Below are 22,408 nucleotides of genomic sequence, written 5' to 3'. Positions count from 1 at the left end.
TTAGAAAGCAAGCTGTCCTTTAATGGAGCAGTAAAGCCAGTAAAATGATTCCTAAAAACTGAGTTTCTTAGAAATGTTAACAAGGTGTTAACAGATGATATGTATATCCTTGCACACTTCTGTAACAAGAACATTCTTTGTAACAGATCCTGGTGACCTTCCTATGAGTTAGCATAGAAATTGGACGATGAGCATAAATAACAACCCAGAGTCTTTAAAGGGACTGTGTCTATAGAGCAGTCAGATATCTAAGGACACAACAGTCATATTTCTTTTCTTCATGGCAATACTTAGCAGTTATGTTTTTGCTCTTTGTCTATAGCTGGATGTACGGGGACTATCACATCCAACATGTAAAAAATTCTGTAAGACTGACTGCTGATACTAGGAAATGTGTTCCAGATATAACCAGGGCCACTAAAATATTAAAATATCACCAGCAACCAATCTGAAATATAACAAAAATAAAGCTAGCTATAAATCTGTAGCATGTTTTGGAAGAATGCTTAAGTTGGGAAGGATAATGTATCCTAAGGGTAAAACAAAGTCATCACAGGGTCTGAGATTTTGTTTTGTTGCCTGAAGGAGCTGCTGGAGAGGTAACCGACGCAAAGGTTTTGCTCACTAGAAGGTGTTTTATTTTTTCCCCTCTATAATGGATAAGCATCACTCATCAAGCCAAGCAAAAATAATTCTAATTACATTTGTTTTTCAGATGCTTGGACAGCAGGTATAGCAGAGTGAAAGAGAGGGGATGTGAATATTCCAGTTAGCAATGTAAATCACTGAATTAGCATCAAACTATTAGGATGAACTGATTAGTGCAACGTTTGACTAATCACCTCTAGATGAGCTCAAAATTAAAGCTTACAATAAATGCAGGACCAGATACTAATTGCCAGGATCCTACTTAGCCTGAGGCAGGTAAGAAATTCTCACTGTTACTATATATATGAAGCAATTTTATCTATTTATCTTTCCAGTGATACTAGCTTTCAAAATATCACTTTTTCATATTACTCTCAACTTATTCTATTTCAAATTTGGTTCACATGGTATATGCCTTTGGGAAGGAAGGGGAAGAGAATTTCAGGTACCTTTATATCTGATAGAAACAAGATTTCCACCTGAAAAAAATTTTAAACAGTCAAGCTCACAAAATGAAATTTTATCTGTAAATAGAGAATAAAATTTATATGTACCTTAGTCAAGGTTTTGCTTTTTTTGAATGCTTTTTCTGACTCTTCAGTAAAGAAAATGTGTTTGTTTTTCATATTTATTTGTCTTCTCATGTCCAGGAACTTTGACTTATACTTCACATTCTTCTGTAGGTATCTGACCCGCCGATGACTGAAGTTTGAAATTCCACCATATCTGTGATCAAACCAAAGGAAGCTGACTCAAACCTTAAGTTCTGAGTTTGTTTTCTTATATGAAAAGAGAATAAAACTGACGATTTTCACTATTTTTCTACTACCACCATTTAATTTTTATTTTATTTTCTACTAGCCACCATCTTATTTTTCTAAATTATAAAGATTATGAAATAAAGTTCGAATATAGAGGAATTTAGGGTCTTGGTTATATGTTAACTTCCAAGTTAATGTGAAACACCAGTTGGGGAGATCAACATACCTTACATATAACAGAAAGCAGATATTACATAGTAAAATATAAAAAGGAAATATTAGAAAAATATAACCCCACTGCATATTAGGAAAATATAATCTTTTCTCATGGTGAGAGGATACCAAAGCACTTTAATACATATTTGGGTACATCGGAACTATTTTATCTTTTAAATTTTTATTTGAATTCTAGTTAGTTAACATACAGTGCAATATTGGTTTCAGGAGCAGAATTCAGTGATTCATCACTTACATACAAACCCCAATGCTTATCCCAGGTTCCCTTTTAAATTCCTGTCACCCATCTAGTCCACTCCCCACCCACCTTTCTCCATCAACCCTCAGTTTGTTCTCCGTCATTATGAGTCTCTTATGGTTTCTTTTTTTCCCTCCACCTTCCCATATGTTCATGTTTTGTTTCTTAAATTCCGTAAGTCAAGTCATATGGTATTTGTTTTTCTGAATTGACTTATTTTGCTTAGCATAACATACTCTTAGCTCCATTCATGTCATTCCAATTGGCAAGATTTCGTTCTTGTGGATGGCTGAGTAATATCCCATTATATTTATGTACCACATCTTCTCTACCCATTCATCATTTGATGGACATTTGTGCTCTCTCCATAATTGTTGATATGAATTATTGTTATTGTTGATATGAATTATTTTCATTTATTTTGAAGATTTTATTTATTTGTGTGAGAGAGAGAGCAAGCACAAACAGGGGGAGCAGCAGGCAGAGGGAGGAGACGCTGAGCAAGGAGCCAGATGTACGGCTCAATCCCAGGACCCTGAGATCATTACCTGAGCCTAAGGTAGATGCTTAACTACCTAGGTATTCCTATACGAGCCACCTAGGCATCTCTCTACAAATTATTTTAAAAGTGGTCACTGATTTTTTAACTTAAATTGATCTGAGCTTACCAAAGAAGCAAACCCCTATTATCAAAATATTTAGAGAATACCAGTTGATCTAATCATCTGAATTTTTTAGTCCTAAATCATACAGAACTAGTACAAAGACTTCTTTGACTGTATCAAGCCTCGTTTAAGTACATCTTTCACAGTGCCACAGACTCTTAGAAATTTAAAGTGTAATATACAATTAGCATTTATGAACTAAAGAGTTTAGTGTTAAATGTCAGGTGTTATCATCTAGTCGTGCTGTAAACTTCTTTATAAAGTCTATTTTATGCTTTTTTTTTTTTAAAGATTTATTTATTTTATAGACACAGCATGTGCACACAATGAGGAGGGGCAGAGGGAGAGGGAGAAACTTTAGTGGGCCCTCCTCCACGACCCTGAGATCACAACTTGAGCAGAAAGTTCAATCAACTTTGCCACCCAGGTGCCCCAATTTTATCCTTTAAAGTAGAACTAGGAATACTAAATAGAAGAAAAGTTAAATTCCAGGTAACAGAATAAATCTCCACAAATGTATACCAGCAAGAGCCACCCAAGTAATTTCTCAATAAAATTATATGTGGGTAGAAATAAATTCTGCCAGAATCTTTTTTTTTTTTTAAGATTTTATTTATTTATTTGACAGAGAGAGTTCACAGTAGACAGATAGGCAGGCAGAGAGAGAGAGGGAAGCAGGCTCCCTGCTGAGCAGAGATCCCGATGCGGGACTCGATCCCAGGATCCTGAGATCATGACCTGAGCCGAAGGCAGTGGCTTAACCCACTGAGCCACCCAGGCGCCCTAATTCTGCCAGAATCTTAAACATGGCAATATCAGGAAAATATTTTATGTTACTAATCTTTATGATCTTTAGCTTTAAATGCTATGAACTACAACTGCCTTCAAGTACCATAAGGAAAGATAACAGATAGTTTAAATATATTCATAGTATTATAATTATGAGCATATATTTCTGAGCTAATTTGGATTCATTTTATAAGTCAATTTTGAGATCTATGTCCTCTTCTTTCTGACTTCATAATATGTAGATATCAGTTAAAATTTCACAACTAAGAAAACAAATCTCACCCCTTGAAACATCAAAGACCTTAATCTTGGTTTAAATCACTGGTGCAAGCTGACATAAATGTCTTTAGTGTGCCTTAACTACTCAGTTCAGTCTTCAAGGTATATACAACAGACCCCTCAGTTTTCTTATATCTAATGCAGTTTTCTTTCATTTTCTTCGGGTTCAGATTTCTTATAAATCTTAGATTTAGATGCTTGGGCATTTAATCCCAGAGAAAACTTATACTTTCTGTATACAAATGTTCATAGCAGCTTTATTTGTAATAGCAAAATACCACACATAATCCAAATATCCTTGCACAGATGAATGATTAAAACTGATATATCCATACAGTGAATACTATTCAGCAGTAAGTAGGAATGAACTATTGGTAAACACATAACTTGTGGGGAACCTCAAGGGCATATGCCTAGATCTTAGGAACAACCTAGAAGGACATACAGGGTGGTCAGTTAAACATACAAGTACTAGATAAATGTGCACATACTGATAAGTCAGGATGTTCATGGTACATTGTTGAGGAGAAAAAAGCAAGCTGCAGAACATGTATACTATGATTCTATTTTTGTGTTGTATAAAAAATGAGTAGCCTGTTATATGTATATAAGCATAAAAACACACAATTAAATTAGGAAGGATATATGCCAAATACTGCCTACCTCTGAGGAATGATTTGAAAGATTTTTACTCTCTTACTTCTGTTTTGAGTTTTAATGTTTTCATTATAAAAAAGAAAAAAGGCTACTGCAGACTTGAACTCGTCATGACATGCTTGCAAGACATCTCAGATGTACACAAAGGCAGACATGTGAAATGCAAGGTAAAAAAGGGAACCATGCTTAGAAGTCTCAAAAGCGTGGCCTAAATCCTTAATGTGATCATGACCAAATTACACCTCTGTGGGCTGCAGCTGCTTTACCCACGAAACTCTAATATTAGGTTGCTTTGAAGTACAACTGAGTTAATAACACAAGTGAATATATCAAACATGTAGTAATCTATGAGAAGTTAGTGTTTTAATGTAATATCTCAAATTCTATCAAATCTATAACCATCATAAGCTATCTGAATATCAGAGAACTTGAAGATAGCTGAAGTGTTACAACTTTAAGAAGACACAGTGTTTATGTAATATTTATGTATAATTACTTTTGTCCTGAGCCATGCTTGAATCCTAGAAGGGAACCACTGTCATCAAAGTCTGAATCTGGGTTTTCATCAACGTCCAGTTCGTGGCTAAACAAATAAACAAAAGGTAAACAGCAATAAGCCATTACATCCAGAGCCCACCAGTTCAGGCAAATATCAAAAGATATCATAATCAACCTACACACACACCTTCCTATTGCACAACCAACCACCAGCTCACAAATCCATGAAGACAGGAAAGAGCAGTTTAATCAGATTTTCCAAATATGCTAAACTACACAGCAGTGTTTGGAACACAGCAATAAGTACTCAAATCCTAATTATCTTTATACTTGAACATGGCACTAATACCTATCTCTCCATCTGCCTCTGGAAAGACACCTGTAAAAGCTGCAGCTTTAATCTCCTAGAGTGCTATTTTTAGTTTTCCTTAAAAATGAATATGGAAACATTTGGTAAGTATCAATGCAACCAAAAAATTTACTCTCTCTCTCTGTATATATATTAAGAATAAGGTAGTGATACAAATAATAAGTAACGCATGATCATCAATTTATTGGGGATGCCTTCTAGTGATCCCTACTACCTAATGACAGTACCAAGTAAGAGAAAATGGTGAGAAATAATTCTTACAAATTAAGTTAGTCATTGAACATTTATGGTGAACCTACTAGGTTCCAGAAAATAAGTATGCCACACATAGTCTCTGCCTCCAGGAACTAAAGGAGGAATTATGGAGCATTGTATAGCGTGTAGAAAAAACACAATGGAAGCATGCTTTTATGTATATACTAAGCTACTTAGCCTCCAAAGCTTGCCTATTGTTTTTTCAGAAGATGGAATACTTCATATCCTGCCAAAGAATTAAAATGTTATTAGCTAACACCTAAGTTTTGCAATATCTTCTCTTTCCTTGTATTTTACGGAATTAGCATTTGACCATATTCTACTTATATTATTTGCTACTTGTTTAATTTTACATATCAATAGTATACTAGCACAGCTTCCTGAAGAGTTGGTCTGGGTGTTAGAGCTGCCATTGTTTTGCTATGTAACTCTGGGAAAGGCATTTATCCTCATTTTGTTTTAATATTCCCACCTACAGATTAAGAACATTAGATTACATATTTCTGAGATCTATTTTAGCAATAAAATTGCTAAAAATACTCAGACATTTGGGGAAAAAAACAGAACTTCCTTGAGAGAAACCTTATCAACTTATATACGAATTAAAAGCTGTCATCCATGGATAGCTACTGTCAGATTTATTACAGGCTAGTTTTTTGTCTTCCCAACGAGCTCATAAAAAAACCATTAGTTCCACTTTAGAAGCAAGAAACCGTGGCAGAGTCAGACTTGGGATCTGCCAAGTGTTCCAGGGTGTAGCGTCTTGCTAGTATGTCTCATCTTATTTCCTCACAGGACTGACAGCACTACAATATAACAAGCCCTTTGTAGGCACTCCCTCAAGGACACAAGTGCTTATGCTACCACACTGTGGAGAGAGAGGTAATATGCAACTTGCCTTCTCTTGAGTTTGCTTGGCTTATGTTCAGGTGGATCTTCTTCACTCTCATCTCCATCAATATTGTTGGGATGTGGTCTTTCTTTGATTGTGTTTGCTTCTGAAGAGTCCTGTGAATCTAAAGAGGCAGACATATTGCAGTGGATTTTCCCTTTAATGTGACAACTCATCTGCCTTTTGCAAACGCTATCGAAATATTTTTGCTACCTTCCTGCAATGAACTGTACATGCATATCAGGCACAGTGTCAGACCACAACTACCTATTTTGTATATCTACACCCAGAATCTGAGCATAAAAAAACTATAGCTATGTGTAATTATTAAAGTTTAAAAGTTTCCATGGTTTAACTACTTAAAGAAACAGACTAAAACTTTTTCCTCATAGCTGTCCATATCTACAGAAAGTAATCCACAGTTACCTTTGTGATAGCTAAGCAGTTATCACATTTGATAGAACTTTAATTAATTAATATTAAAGGGAGAGAGAGAATCTCAAGCACACTCTGCTAAGCATAAAGCCTGACTTGGGACTTAATCTCATGACCATGAGATCATGATCTGAACAGAAATCAAGAGTCAAATGCTTAACTGAGTGAGCCACTAAGGTTCCCCATATTTTGATGGAATTTTAACTTAAATCACTCTGAAGACAGCATAATACATTGATTAAAAATGATTTCTCGGGGGTGCCTGGGTGGCTCAGTGGGTTGAGGCCTCTGCCTTCGGATCAGGTGGTGGTCCCAGGGTCCTGGGATCGAGCCCTGCACTGGTATCTCTGCTCGGCAGGGAGCTTGCTTCCTTCTCTCTGCCTGCCTCTCTCCCTGCCTCTCTGCCTACTTGTGATCTCTGTCAAATAAATAAATAAAATCTTTAAAATAAAATGACTTCTGTTTATTAAGAAGCAAACACAGTTAATTATCTCTAATATAACTTAAATTAAAAGTAACAGCAAGGTAAGCACCACCATTTAGAAAAAATATTTTTAACTTGTGGTAGCTCCACCTGAGGGACATGTCTTTCTTCAGATTGGCACAAAGTGAGTGGGTGGGACTGGAAATGGAGATCTGCAGTGTAGACAAAGAGAGTCTTTGATTGTAGGCAATTTGTAGGCACAGATTATTTTAAGAGAACACCCAACCACAAACAACAGAAAACACATTTATATAGAAATGCAATATATACTTTGTATGTGTTTTTTAAAGATTTTACTTATTTCTTTGGAAGCAAGAGAGAGCATGAGTGGGGAAAGAGCAGCAGAAGAGGGAGGAGACTCCCTGCTGAGCAGGGAGCCCAATGTGGGGCTTGATCCCACCACCCTGGGATCATGACCGGAGCTGAAGACAGACACTTAACCAACTGAGCCACTTAGGCGCCCCTATACCTTGTGTTTTGATCTCAAGGCAAGATCTAAAATAAAGTAAGACCTAGAATTCTCAGATTTATCCTGATGGGACTCACCCTGGGACTAAGTAAAGAAATGGATAATCTATATATATAGTTAGGAAAAAGGCAACGGAAGGCACGGACTATATAAGGTTTAGTATATTTGACAAAGAGAAAAATAGCAAGATAAGTGAGGATGATCAAAGGAATAACAAGAAGGAATAAGAGAGGGGAAAATTCATTGGCCAGTATACATATTTCAAATTTTATGGTCAAAATTAGCACAGAAAGAAATCAGGAAAGTATAGAAGAGTATCAAAAGACCAATATAAAATAATCACATTATTTAAAAAAATAGGAAAATAACAAGGAATGAAAGTAAGTAACTTCCATTGGAAGAGCACAGAGAAAAAAGAGATTAAGGGGTAGGTAGAGCCACTTCAGTAACTCTCTAAAGGAAACTCTCAGGTAGATGAAGATCAGCAATCTGAGGAGCAAAGCAAATCCAATTGTTAAATAAAAGGCCAAAAACTTTTGCTTCATATAGGGATGAGACTGAGAAGAAAGTCTTATAAACCAGACTTTTCTAGCACTAAACATCAAGGATGCCAAGAAGGCATCTTAATGACCTTCTGGAAGTTCAGAAGTCATAAAAATTTTCTCTCTCATTTTCCTGGTGCCATCAGTTAGAATTCTCCTTCTGAGCAAGAACATTCTTACCAACCTCTGACTTTTCTTAATATACCTCTCAATGGCTTTCCTTAGTCCTTTCTTTAGACCAGATTTTTTGTTTCATTTCAAATCACTTAGGTGGGAGTCAATAAAATTCCTTATCCTGGATATTTTATGAGAATCCTAAAGTCAACCCTTCCAATTATAAATTAATATCATGCCCTGTTGAGATTCCCTACAGAGCAAGACTTCAATTGCTTGGAAATAAATTCCAGTATGACTTACAATCAGATTTGCCTGATGTCCACTTTGTGCTCTGAACTATTCTCAAATAGGCCTCCTATAAATTCATTTGCTCCATAGAAACCTGGAAGTTCCCCATCCACTCTATTAAAAAATTTCTCAAGGGAGTTCCAAGTTTTAATTCACTGGCCACCAAGGTCCAAGTGGAAGGAATGGTAGTTTTGAGAACTCCAAACAAATATTCTTTTTATTTACGTGAAAGGTAATAAACTTATAATACATAAATTAAATTATGTGACATTATAAAATGTAGTTGACATTGTATAACCCTAACATAAAGGATAGGTGTTAATTATTTTGCTCAATAGGTTAATTTTCCTAACTGTTACTTAGTAGGATAAATCTTGGCCAATCTTACCCTGAGCTGGTTGGTTTGTGCTTCTGTTCCCAGACAAGCTGCTATCCTTGGTTCCTCCATTACATGGTTTACTCTGGCCAGAAGCAGGACATTCTCTGCTGCTGTTGACTTCACTTAGCCACTGATGCCCATCACAACTTACTGAAGAATCTAACTGGCTTTGTTCCACTTCCTCTGAATTCAAATTTATATTACTAATTCCATCAAGAATGTCAATATGCTCTTTATCACTTGAACTAGAGCTTTCACTATTAATTGTAATAGATGGAGACGGAAAAGACATTAAGTCTGCTTTCATGCAATTTTCTTCTTTCTCATTGTCAACTTCTATTTTAGACCCACAGGTATCTGTTTCACAGGTTTGTGAGATATCAAAAGTCCAACCCTGAGCTTCCCAATACTGAAACTGTTCCAAATAATACCAATAAAGTTGACTATAGTGTTGTTCCCATTCCTCCTTTGTATCAGGAATGTTCCAAGGTTCAGAACATAGTGTCTGATCTGAATGTTTTTCTTGCCAGCTTTGCCATAATATTCCTCCACCATATTCGTTCCAATATTTTTCCCATTTTTCTGTGATTTCCAGCTTTGGAGTTAATGTATTTTCAACAGGAAGATTTTCAGTTTCAGTATTTTTTTTGGTTTGACGTTTACTTGTTTTGGTGCTCTCATACTGTTCAACTGAAGATGGATCATCTGAAGCCAAAATGTCATCTTCACATTCTTGTCTCCAAGATTCTCTTATAATTTCATCTAAGTACTTCTTTTGATGTTTTTTCTTTTTCCTTTTTATTTTAACTTTATTTCTAGTATTCATAGAAACCTACATAAGATAAATAACTTGAATATAAAATGCAGCTCACAAATAAACTATAAAATAAAGAGAATCCAGGTCTATTTTAAACACTAAATTATTTACTGTCAAATCCACATCCTGGGTTTTTAGTTATACAAACAAGTTAATCTTACTATTTATGTTTCCAGGAGGAGGAAAAAAGGACATATATCAAAACTTGCAGTTTTAATTAATTTATAAATATGTATGTTTAAAAACAGGTAGAATGCTCTAACTTATGAATATGTTAGATTTGGGATAAAAAAATTCTTTGTGATATCTTACAGAGAAAACTAAGAAAGAGAAACATAAGTAACTTACCTCAAAATTCTTATGTGCAGATATCCCACCAAACTGAAGTGGTAGTCCCATACTTCTCATGAGTTCAGCCTCAGAATCAAGTTCACTTTCATCAAGGCCTAAGCCTTTACTGTCATGTGACTCTGCAGTGCCACCTTCCTCCCCTTCTTCCTCTTCTGTAGCTTGGTCTCCTACAGACAGCATCTGTTAGCTTCATTTTATAGAAAATGCAGATGCACATTTTTTCATCATTTTATTTTTTAAAAATTTATTTATTTGAGAGAAAGAGAACATGAACACACATCACAAGCCCATGGACAAGCCCACACAAGCAGGGGGAGGGGCAGAGGAAGAGGACAGACAGGCAGACTCCCCTCTGAGTAGGGAGCCCAATATCGGGGTTGATCCCAGGACCCTGAGATCATGACTCTAGCCAAAATCAAGAGCTGGACACTCAACTAACAGTCACCCAGGGGCCCCTCATCCTCATTTTAAAGAGAAACCTGAGACCAAGAGTTATGCAAAGGTTACGATTTTTTAGGGGTAACACAGACAAGTAAGAAATAGCCAATTAAGAATCAGGAGACAACTTCTAATATGGCTCTGCCCACCACCAGCTGCCTAATCAACTTACACTTGCTGAGCATGTCCTCTGTGCTGTGTACTGTGCAAAGTACTGAGGATATAAGAGGGAATGTGGCAGAATAACCACAGGGAAAACACATTTTCACATTCCTTATTACTCAATAAGTAATATTATTATTGGATATATCATAATCAATAAGGATATATCATACTCAATAAGGAATATCATTATCAATGAGCAATATTCCTCAATTAGATCAGTGAATTTAAAATGATGATTTGTGGAGTTTGCTTTAGGATCTAGTAAGAAGAGTGGCAAAAGGTATGTCTTTAGGTGCCTCATGGTTTTTTCAATCACAACTGGGATTTATATTCTGTGACTCCGTGGGAGTCATGATTTAATGAAAGCTATAAACGTCTGAAATCCCCTAAACTGGAAGTTCCTTTCAAATGCCCTGATTCTCCCAGAAAACCTGTTTTATTATAACGAAACAAGTTTAGCTTTATACTAGCATGGTTATATAAAAGTTTACCACACCATTAATTGGACAAATGCCATTCAAAAGCTCCATTAACCATTTAAAATGTGAAAGAAGTATCACTTTATACACTGACATACTCAATTAGGGCTGAGCTGCACTCCAGCTAAATGATCATAGACAATAAGAGTGAATCTTACAAACCAAAAATGGGGACTGTAAATAAGAGGAATCTTCTGTGTATAAATTCTACTAAAACAAAGAGGGAAAAAAGATACCTACCTAAAGAAGATTCCACTCACCATTCTATTCAATGAACTTATGAAAGATCAGGAGACAGCAAATAGGAAAAACAAATGTGCTAAGTTTTATGATCCTTTCATGGTATGCATATTTTATGTTCACTAGGAGCCTGGTGTCTAAAGAAACCTTATTTGTACATTACATTGAAATGTAAACCAAACACTTCATTCAGTGATCAACTAAAGAAACAGTGATTTGTTCCACCACTGTGAGAGTTAAAGGATTTTTAAGGGTAACATGATGCACTTAATTTGTGCTGAATTTAGCCTAGAACTCACGCTAGTTTTCTACCTAGAGAAACAAAAAAGACCTGTGTGGAAAGAACAAATGAGGTCACTGAGGGAAGTCTGAGAGAGACCAAGATAGTTTTCAGGTTAACTAGGTAAGACTCAAAATACATAATAAATTCTATTTGTTATTTGTGAAAGTTAACCCAGATTGTGGCCTCTTTACTTCAAGCCGAAGACTAAGGATGTTCACTTTGCATTTATCCTGAATAATTTATCTATAAAGTTGTTAAAGTATTAAACAAGAAGGTCATTAAACTGAGGTGGCTTGAAGGCCTTAGTTGTCTCTGTAAGGAAACCAAAGACATAAGCCACAATCAAAGCACTCAAATCTAAGAAAAGAACACTGAAGAACAACTAATCACAAACAGCTAACTAGGCTTCCCCAAATGAGGTCATTCCTTAAGATAGAGCCAATCAATAATTTCCTTGCTTTGCTTCTATATCCTCTCTACTAAAAAACTCTCCCCTAACTCCTGTCCTATAGTGGTGCTCCTATCTACGGAGCTGGCAACTGCCTGAGTTGCATAGATGTAAGTTCAAATAAACTCCTGAAAATTTTAATGTGCCTCTGTTTATCTTCCCGCACAATAAAATTTTGCTGAAAAAAACATATGTTCTCTACTTTTCAAAGCTTCAAATTTCATCTTGCTCTTATCTAATGGCAACAACTACATAGAGCAAAAGAGGCTACCTCAAGTCCACACAGGAGCTAGCTACAGAAAAAAAAAAGATGTGCTTTGACAGGGATTCTAGAACCACGTTATAATAAAAAATAAGGAAAGTAACCTATGATTACTGGTTGTCATTTATAATATTTAATGCCAACAAATTAATGTAGTATAACAAATTATATTTAAAATAAATACACTATTAGTTACTTTGCACAAGAAAAGGGCCATAATGTTTTACACTGTATTACCTGCATTGTCGCCACTGCCTTTGACATAGTAGCCTTTTAATCCCAGATTGCACAATTTTCGATCTCTACAAAGCAAATTAAATAGTCAATATTGAAATAAATTATAAACTTGAGAAAAAAACAAGTTTGAGGCAGCACAGATTAATTAACAAGGTTAAGGAACAGAAAAGCAATCTGCTAATATATTTTCCTCATCTGTAACATACAGGTAATAATACATAACCTGTGAAGTTATTATAAGAATAGTATATTGTAAAATATTTAATAGATAGCACATGGGAAGCATCTTTAATTGTTAATTACTGATTATTAAAATTAAATGGTAGTTCTGGTTTGGAGGAAGAATCAATCTTACAATACATGAACAATGAAGTGTTCTTTAAATTTGCTCGAAGAAATGAGCATAAAAGTGGAAAGATCTATCTTACTCATATATATAAATCCACATGCAGATCCTACTCCATTTGCAAATAGGCCAAGTTATCATGCCTAGTAGACAAGATATTAATGGTCTGAGCAAAGGCTGTTGTGGGGATTAACCCCCAAAGTTCTTATTTAAATATTTAATCAAACTGAAACATAAATCAAAACAATTCACCCTCAATTGTAAAATTTTATCTACCTACCTACCTACCTATCTAGGTAAGCCCCAAGCTCAACCTGGCCCTTGAACTCATGACCCCGAGATGGAAAGTACATGTTCCACCAACTGAGCCAGACAGCCATCCTAGTCTCAACAATTTTTAAAAAACAGTGAATGATTAAACTTTTCTTTACATATCTACTTCTAAATTTTTTCTCTATCTGCTAAGACTGGAAACTACCTAACCCAAATGAGTTTAACGAACAATTAAAAATTAAAATTTCGATATTATCTTCCTACCATTAAATTCAGCTGTAAAAAACACCACCAGAAGTGCCATAATAAGGCAATCTTCAAGTATTAGCGAATACTATTTTTCTAATGGGGCAACAATAAAGTCAACAAAATAAAATTCCTGTATATTTGATATATTTTATTGTCCTCCTGTTTATTTTTTGGTACTTTATAAAACATAAAGTAGGTGATCACTCATAGCAGGACAGCAAACAGGCCAGAGGCTAAAGTGCAAAAGTGCTTTGGCAGCATGCCCACTAGTCCCCAAGAACACTGGACAATGGAGAAGTGGTTAGGGTGGTGGGGGAGATCAGCAGCTGTACAGAGGACATCAATGGTGTCCCCACCAGTACCCACAGATATGGGGCACTAGGTGTCAGGTGGAGGAGGAGACTAATATGGTGGCAAGATTGGTTACATTGAGCAAGTAAGTATATTTAGGATAATGACAGCCAAGATTTTCTATACACATACAGGTATTTATGTATGCATGTAAAGCACAGATATATCCTGACTAACTGTGTCTGCTGAGAGAGCATAGAGGCAATGAAAACCCAGGAGCAAAGAACACAATGACCACGCAAGTCTTGGTTTCTGAACACTACTCTGCTAGAAGGAGCCAAGGTACCTTGGAGAAGCGGAAGCTCCAGGTTGAAGCACAGACTAGAAAGATAAGCCTGGGTCACCTTCTGTGCTAGAGGGTTAGGAGGAGGTCAGAGAAGGCCAGGGACACATCAAAATGATATACAAGCCACCTCGAGGGGCCCATAACAGCTAAAACTATGTGAACATCAAAATAAATGAGAGTAATAAAATAGAATGTACTAAAAAAATGAATAATCCAGAATTCATGTTAATGTAAATAAAGGAGTAAACAAATACATGAGGAGAGAAGGCATTCTCCCTGCAGAATGCCAACTAATAAAAGCAGAATGATAGAGAACTGCTCTTTGGAAACCTTCAGCTGATTCAGGCACAGGAACAGGGTACTAATACTGGAGTACTTTCCTTCCAAATACTAATACATACAAATGGAACCAGTTTGACTTTACAGCAGAGATAGTTATGAGACTGCAACATAATTAGGTAATGGAGGTCAATGTCATCAGGGGTGGAATGGGTCCACAGCAAGTGACTGAAATGATGCAGAGCCAAACACAGGATTATTTCTGTGGCATTCCTGCCAAGACGGCATGGCCCAGCTCTGTTTGTGCTGAAATGTCAGATAGACCCAGGTTAAGGAAGACCAGCACACAAGATAAGGTCTGCATTTTTTAAAATTTTGAGGCCATGATAGGGAGGGAAAAGGTGAAGAATTTTTCCAAAAGAGGAGACTGACAAGTCATAAAAGGAACTATGTGGAACTCTGGATCAGAAAGAAAAGAGACACTGCTGGGAAAGTTGGGGAAATATGAACCCACTACAGTGGTTATGAAAGAGAACACACTTGTTTTAGGGAAATACACAATGGAGTATTTAGGAGTAATGGGGAATCATATGTGCAGCTTGCTCTCAAGTCGTTCAGAAAAAGACTAAAAACTGTGTGCAGGGGAGGAGGGGGGCACACGCGTGTGTCTGTGTGTATTCAGAGGGAGAGATAGAGCAAATGCAGTTAACTGTTAATACTAGGTGAGTCTAGGAGGGGAATATCAGAGTTCTTTGACCTATTTTTGTTTTTTTGTTTAAGTTTGAACCCATTCTTTACTCCTGTACTGACCTATTTTTGCAAGTTGGAAATTATTTTAAAATGATTTAAGAAAATTAAGAAAAGCCTGTTATTTATAGTATAAACAATTTTATAACAAGAATTTACTACTCCATCATTTCCCTATGTTCAATTCTAGGCTTTGTAATTTAAGGCTTTGTCTTTGTGTAAGACACAATTTTACATAACTGTAATCATAGTGTAGATATTTTATATTCAGATATGTTAATACAAAGTATTTTTTCATTTTACTACTGAGCCGTTATAAAGATTATTTTTTTTTAAAGATTTTATTTATTTGAGGGAGAGAGAGTGTGAGTGAGAGAGCAGAAGAAAAAGGAGCAGTGGAGGCAGAGGCAGAAGCAGGCTCCCCTCTGAGCAGAGAGCCTGATGCAGTGCTTGGTCCCAGGACCCTGGGATCATGACCTGAGCTGAAAGCAGTTGTTTAATGGGACTGAGCCACCCAGGTGGCTCTATAAAGATTATTTTTAATTTTTTTTAAATTTTTTATTTTTTATAAACATATATTTTTATCCCCAGGGGTACAGGTCTGTGAATCACCAGGTTTACACACTTCACAGCACTCACCAAAGCACATACCCTCCCCAATGTCCATAATCCCACCCCCTTCTCCCAAACCCCCTCCCCCCTATAAAGATTATTTTTAAGAGCTCCATTATATCATACATATATAACTAATGGAAACCTGAATGCATAAATGAAACAAAATTATTATTCTAGAGCTCATAAGACAGTATGTTAATATAATGTCCTCAGATGATAAACATTAGTTAACGATGTTAGGTTCTATTTCCTGCCTTTGAGGAGAGGTGTACAATAACCTTACTCAGTATGAGAATCAATTCAATACTAAAAAGGTATTAGGCACCTATGCTAATGCTCATTTTCTGTTTTCTGCTACATGGACTATTTTCTCAGTTTAATAACTTATTCTAGAATCAATGTGTTGTTTTAAGACTGAAACAAACAAAGAAGACTGTGAAACAAACCTTTTCCCTATCTGGAAAGCAGGGTTAAACTAATAAGCCTCTGAAATTCCAGCATGTCTCCAAAGTCCCAAAGATTCCTCCACTTGATGTTAGCCAAAAGGCCTAGAAGTGATCCCAAAGACTTCTCAAGTGGCTACTGGAGATAATTTCAAAATGTTCTTTTCATTCTAAAGGGTTATAATTTATCTGAGTATTAAATGATCTAAAGGAAAAAGCCATTCTTTTCTCTCCTTATTTTGAACTCAATTTTACTTGAACTAAGTAAATAGAGGTTCTAAGTTTTAAGAATATGTATGAAATTACCTGAACTATAGAGGAGGAATGTTTTAATTCAAATGAGACTAAATTCAAACTAATTGATATATACACCAATTACATTGTGTTTAAAATAAAGTTACTTTAATTGAAATCTAGAAGCATAGTTTTGTAGGGGTACGGCATGACAATTTTTCTCAACCCTTTACATTTATAACTTACATTGTCTTTCTGTTCTTTCTGGAAAGGAGTACAACCCCAAGACTCAAATCCAGCTTTAGGCTAAGAACTAAGTATGCAGTCTTGGCTTTCTTTTGTTTTTTACTCAGAGTTCTGATTGTTGCTCCTTCCCGCTCAAATATACCCCAGTTTATCTCTGCTCTTTAGACTTCTTTTCAAATACTACTTCCTTCAACAATCTCTTGTGATCTGTGGAGAAAGGTTAGGTTTCTGCTATCATATATATCTGTACTTTTCTCTTACAGTACTTACAAGAGTAATTTGCTAAATATATATGTAACAGTTGTCCTAATATTCATCTCCTTTGCTAGAAAGTAAACTCAAAGGGTGTGGGACAGGCAGTTCTTGTACCCCGGTGCCCATCAGCGTAGCTAATACAAGGAAGCACAAAAAGCATTTATTGAATGAATACATGCATGCATGTGTACAAAGACAATACTTTTAAAATTAAAGTGATTTCCTTTTGGATTAATTTTCCAATTACTCCACAAACACACAATGGCAAACAGTGAGAACTGCTTCAAACTTAAACTTTACTCCAATAAACTATATTAAAACTCTAGCACATAAAATTTGCTTCCTCAAGTTGAATCTAACAATCAGCCTGTGAGATAACCGGGGCAGATATACCTGTTTTAGGGATGAAGAAAAGATTCAAGTGGCTAAACTCACACACCTAATATAAAGAAAGCCTCACCCAGAGTACAATTCTTCAGTCAGTTTTTTCCTACCCGCCGGCTCTCTTCCATGCAGGGCACTGTTTACCCCAAACATATATTTTCCAAAAATGCATTTCAAAACTCCAAAGAGCTAAATCTTTTTTTCTCGGGTAATTAGAAACTCTATTTCAGCGCATTTGCGCTTAAGCTTTTAATAAAGCTTAAGGTTTAAAAAATGTTAACCCCCAAGAGTTACTCAGCCTTCAACTTGTGACGTCACAGCCACTAAGGAGATTTCATTTTACATTTCCCTTCTCCCGATTTTTAAATGTCCGCTCATTAAAACGAAATAAATCAGCTACCATTTTTTTTTTTTCCACAAAAGCCTACAAAGTAGATTTTACTCTTTGACTTAATGGCAACCGGCGACCTCTCCGTGAAGCCCAAGATTTTTTTTTTTTTTTTTCCTGAAACATCACCCTGCCCAAGGGTCTTATACTCCGGCCGTGGATCCCAATTCCATGTAGTTTGCAAGGCCTACATTTCTGGGAAATAACCATGCTAGAGATGAAGAGGAACACCATTTTTTACTTACTCTACAAATGCCCTGGAGCAGAGGCAAAGGATTTTATGATCCTCTTCCAGGTCTTCAATGAAGAGAAACATTTCGGCCACGCGGCTCCACTTCTCGCAGCACATTTTACCACCTCAGCGCAGGACGTTCTGCGGGAAGCGGCACGGGACAGGCCTTTCCGGCCTCTGCTCGGTTCCCGGAGACCGAAGGGAGGTCTCGCCGGCGCGCCCAGGGATACGTCAGGGAACAGGAACGGGCCCGGGGCCCCTCGAACCTGGAGGGGGCAAAGGAGCCGCCACCGGAAGTGGCTCCGGGCGCTCACGGGAAGGGGCGGGGCGATGGGGGTGTCACACTCAACGCCGTCCGTGCTGCAGCGGCAGTTTGTCTTTTTCTTACCAGGTTGCTCCGGGGAGAGACCCGCCGCTGAAATTTCTCCTTTTCCCTCGGTCGCCGAGCCACCGAAGAGCTCCCGCCGCTGTTCGAGGGTGAGGGCGAGCCGCTTCTGCCCCTCCCGCCCGAGGTGTGTCTGTCCTCATCTTGGCTTCCTAGTGCTCCTCCCCTCCGGGCGCATAGCTCCGCGTCAGTCGCGCGGGGCTCGGAGCGGCCAAGGCCGCACGTCTAGTCTCGGTGGGACGGCCCGGGAGTCCCCGGTGGGGGCGGGCGGGCTGGGCTTCCCGCGGCACTCGGTGTCAGCTCGGGCACCGGAGTGGCGGGGGCGCGTGATCCTGCCTGGGTCACAACGAGCCTATTCTCTCCGCCGCGCATCCCCCCCTCGCGCTCAAAAACCTCGTTTTGTCTCAACTTGGGCGGCGGGGCGAGGTGTCCGAACCTGGGCAGAGGCCTCTGGGCTTGCCCCGTGACCTCTGTTTCCAGGATCCGAATCGAGCGTCCTGGGCTCGGGGGGCCGCAGGAATGAAGTGGTTAAGAAGGCTTCCCGCAGGTCGGGCGCGGAATCCGGGTCTGATGCTCCCTTGCTACCTGTGTGCCCCGGCAAGCGACTTAACCCTTCTGAGCCTCCTTGTGATCATCCGTAGAATCGGAGTGATGAAGAGTCCCTGCTTCCTAGGGCTGCTGGAAGGACTGAATGAAACTGAGCCTGTCAGACCTCTCATTGCTATTAACAGTTTCCGTGGGTACCTGGTTTGCGCGCGGCGGACGCCGCGGCGGTCCCCGGGGTTTGCCGCGGGTGGAACAGGTCTCTCTGTCGGTCCTCAGGCGGCGGACGCGGAAGAAAAATGCGTGTGCGCTTAAGGATGCCGAAAACCGGAACGCCACTGCTAGATCTGAAAAGGGCAGTTGGTGTTCGGTGTGTGGTAGTCGTTGAGACTGTCCAGGCAGCTTCCTCCAAGAAGCAAGTTCCCGCGCGAAGGTGGTGGGAGCGTTTCCGGACTTGGTTGTGCTGTTAATGCCAAAATGGCATTCTTTAGCGTGTGTAACGACTGAGGTAAAATCCGAGTGTTTAAGGCTTACTATTTAAGGTTTAGTATTTTGGTCGCGTTTTCCATGGGATGGAAATAGAAAATTAATTTTCCAAATGAAATGTTTACTTCCACACGAAGTGCTTATTTCCACATCCTTGCTGCTGTCTTACTTTGGGATCCGGGCTATGCTCATTTTAGTGTCTCAAGAAAGTAGGAGTGCTGCACAGTTACGGACACGCCGGTGTAGACAGGCCGCATTTGGGGCACGAGGAGAGGTTAAGAAAAAAAGCTGGAATAGTATTGATCACAGTGGAGGATTTTAGCTAGAAGTTGAAGGACGTCCTGGGTTTAAAAAAAAACCAAACAAACCCAGAAACAAAACACAAAACCTTGAAAGGTCGTTCATAATAGAAACTAGAGTTTGAAGCTTGAATCTGAAGGGCATTGTTTTAAAGATAAAATGATTAGGTTTCCCAGATATATTTATTTAATTTATATTAGAGAAACTTCTTTTAGTTTGAAGTGGAATGCTTACTCACTAGGGCTGAATCCTAAACCCCTGTTAAACAACTATTTTCAATGCAGGAGAGAAAAGGGAAATTAATTTTATTTCAGTGACTATTTAATTTAATCGGCATTTTCAGTGTATCTTCAATGTGGCTTATATACTAAAAGTAAGAAATGGATCTGTTGGCATCCATGGTGCTAAAAGTCCTGATAATGGGTGTTTAAAAATTGTTTAATTTTTGTAAAGCTTTCTAGAAAACAAAAAATCCTCTGTTCTGATGTATTATTTTTCAAAATACTCTTACTTTGAAAATGTATAAGGTCATTTACAGTAAATGTTCCTCACCAGCAATATCAGCATGGTGATATTTTCTTTATATGTGATGCACCCGGCTATGTTTAATTGTAGATTTTTTTTTTTAATAGGAAATGACCTGGAATTTTGGTAATTAAGATACTGTATCTCCCCCAGAACATCTTTTACAATTATAGTTTTTAATTGGATTAGAATAGATTGGTAAGGAGTCAAATATAGTCTGTGCCAAATTGGAGGGAGAGGAGGGCTAGGCGGAAGTAGAGGGAACAGAGATTGCAATTTTAACATTTTCAGCCTTTCTGTGAGAGAGACAGAGACCGAGAGAGAGAGGGGAAGAGAGAGATTAAAGAAAGTGTAATGAAAACCAGAGTAGGAAGTAGGAGAACCGGGTTTTAATTTTGGCCCTTGTTTCTTCACTGAATTAATTTAGTAACTTTGGGCAAGTCAGCTTGGCTTTCTCTTTTTAACTGGTTTCTGCAAAATTAAAAGGTTGTGTTCATTGAGTTCTAAAGCCCTGCTCTCACACCATCAAAAGTAAGTATTTTATCAACTTAAAAGCTTATTATTCAGATTCTTCTGGTAGTTCTTTAGTGACAAACTTTAGGGCACTGTCTTGGTCCACACTTTTGTCAGAGATTTGAATGAACACAGTTAAGGTCTATCTTTATTTAGCTCGTATTTGTTAGGTGCTTACTATGTGCCAGGCATATTGTTCTAAGTGCTTTACATATGTTTTCTCATATGATTTTGTTTACTAGTGTATCCCCAAGTGTTTAGAATAGTGTCAAGCACAAGTAATTTGCTTAGTAAACATATGTTGAGTAAATGAATTAATAACCCAATGTTTTAAGTCTTATATGAGCCATGCCATGCCCTTTCTTATACACTGTATTCTGTCCCTTCTGGCCTAGTCAAGGACTGCTGCCAACAATTACTCCTCTCCTGCCTCATCTATTTCTTACTCTCCCACTAAGGCATTAGCATTGGTATTAAAGACCATGTTTTCTTTCATCTCAAAACAATAACAAACTTGGCCCACATTCCTCTCCAGGTGCTCACCCATTTCTCTCTTCCTTTTTGCATCAGCATTCCTATGAAGAGTTGTCCATATTTGCTGTTTCCAATTCATTTCCTCTCACTTTTTCATGAATTTACTCCACCCGACTTTCATCCCCACTGTACAAAATAGTTCTTAATTATCTGGACTTGTCAGTGTCTCTGTGTTGTAAAACCCAATGGTCCATGATAATTTCTTAGACCTCTCTGCATCATTTGAAACCACTGAATAACTCCTTTCTTCTTGGGAACACTTTGTTACTTTGACATGCAGGGTGCCACTCCTGGAAGGGGAATGCTGGTTCCTCATTGTTGTCCCAACTTCTAAAATGTTGAGTGCCCCAGTGTTCAGTTCTGGGGGCTCTTTTTAATTCTATATTTCCTCCCTAGAAGGATCTTTTTTAGTTTCATGGTTTTCATACAATATTTATATTCCCAATTCCCAGATATATTTCTCCAAATTTGATCTTCCTGCTAATCTCTATGACCAGCTGCCTATTTAAGGTCTTCACTTGGATGTCTGCTAGAATCTTTACATGTTTAAAACTGAATTTCTGATCTCTCTTCCAATCCCAGACCTGTTCTTCCTGTAACTCCATCTTTTCACAAGCAAGCTAATATGATGACGATGCTAGCAATGCTTACTTAGGGCTTACACAGTGGAAGGTACTCTTCTAACGTTTTTTTAAAAACATATATTCTTGGGGCACCTGGGTGGCTCAGTGATTGAGGCCTCTGGCTTTGGCTCCGGTCATGGTCTTGGAGTCCTGTGATCGGGCCCCATGTGGGGCTCCCAGCACGGCGGGGATCCTACTCTCCCCACCCTCCGCCTGCCTCTGCCTACTTGTAATCTTTGTCTGTCAAATAAATAAATAAAATCTAAAATGTGTGTGTGTGTATTCTTCACAACAGTTTTACTAGACAGGTACTGCTATTATCCCCACTTTACAGATGGAGAGACTGAGGCAGACTTAATAAGTAACTTGCCTAGGTCATACAATAAGTAACAGAGTCTCCTAGCGTACAGACCCATATTGCCAAAACACTGTAGTCATCCCAGACTTC

At 37.9% G+C, this 22,408-nt stretch overlaps 2 protein-coding genes across 9 annotated transcripts in view; one reads left to right on the top strand and one right to left on the bottom strand.

The window, feature by feature from the left end:
* Positions 1–18,365, bottom strand: part of TGS1 (trimethylguanosine synthase 1) — a 39,791-nt gene extending 21,426 nt beyond the window's left edge. For 3 of the 5 annotated variants that reach the window (XM_032315692.1, XM_032315697.1, XM_032315693.1), the window contains exons 1-7: positions 18,065–18,365; positions 12,724–12,788; positions 10,169–10,338; positions 9,013–9,835; positions 6,296–6,413; positions 4,771–4,857; positions 1,203–1,374 (exon numbers count right to left, since the gene is read on the bottom strand). In XM_032315692.1, the coding sequence (XP_032171583.1) occupies positions 1,203–1,374; positions 4,771–4,857; positions 6,296–6,413; positions 9,013–9,835; positions 10,169–10,338; positions 12,724–12,788; positions 18,065–18,168 (1,539 nt within the window). In that variant the 5' untranslated portion in view covers positions 18,169–18,365. Of the gene's footprint in view, positions 1–1,202; positions 1,375–4,770; positions 4,858–6,295; positions 6,414–9,012; positions 9,836–10,168; positions 10,359–12,723; positions 12,789–18,064 lie in introns of those variants that run through there. The other 2 variants (XM_032315696.1, XM_032315694.1) reach the window with 2 other exon arrangements.
* Positions 18,366–18,410: 45 nt separating this feature from the next.
* TMEM68 (transmembrane protein 68) overlaps positions 18,411–22,408 on the top strand; it is a 44,431-nt gene continuing 40,433 nt past the window's right edge. For 2 of the 4 annotated variants that reach the window (XM_032315698.1, XM_032315700.1), the window contains exon 1: positions 18,417–18,563. The gene's annotated coding sequence lies outside the window, so the exon portion shown is untranslated. Of the gene's footprint in view, positions 18,564–19,324; positions 19,488–22,408 lie in introns of those variants that run through there. The other 2 variants (XM_032315701.1, XM_032315699.1) reach the window with 2 other exon arrangements.

The sequence above is a fragment of the Mustela erminea genome, chromosome 16 (genome assembly GCF_009829155.1).
Source record: "Mustela erminea isolate mMusErm1 chromosome 16, mMusErm1.Pri, whole genome shotgun sequence".
Taxonomy (NCBI): Eukaryota; Metazoa; Chordata; class Mammalia; order Carnivora; family Mustelidae; genus Mustela; species Mustela erminea.
The sequence above is the reverse complement of the archived record's forward strand: the minus strand, read 5'-3'. Positions and strand labels throughout refer to the sequence as shown.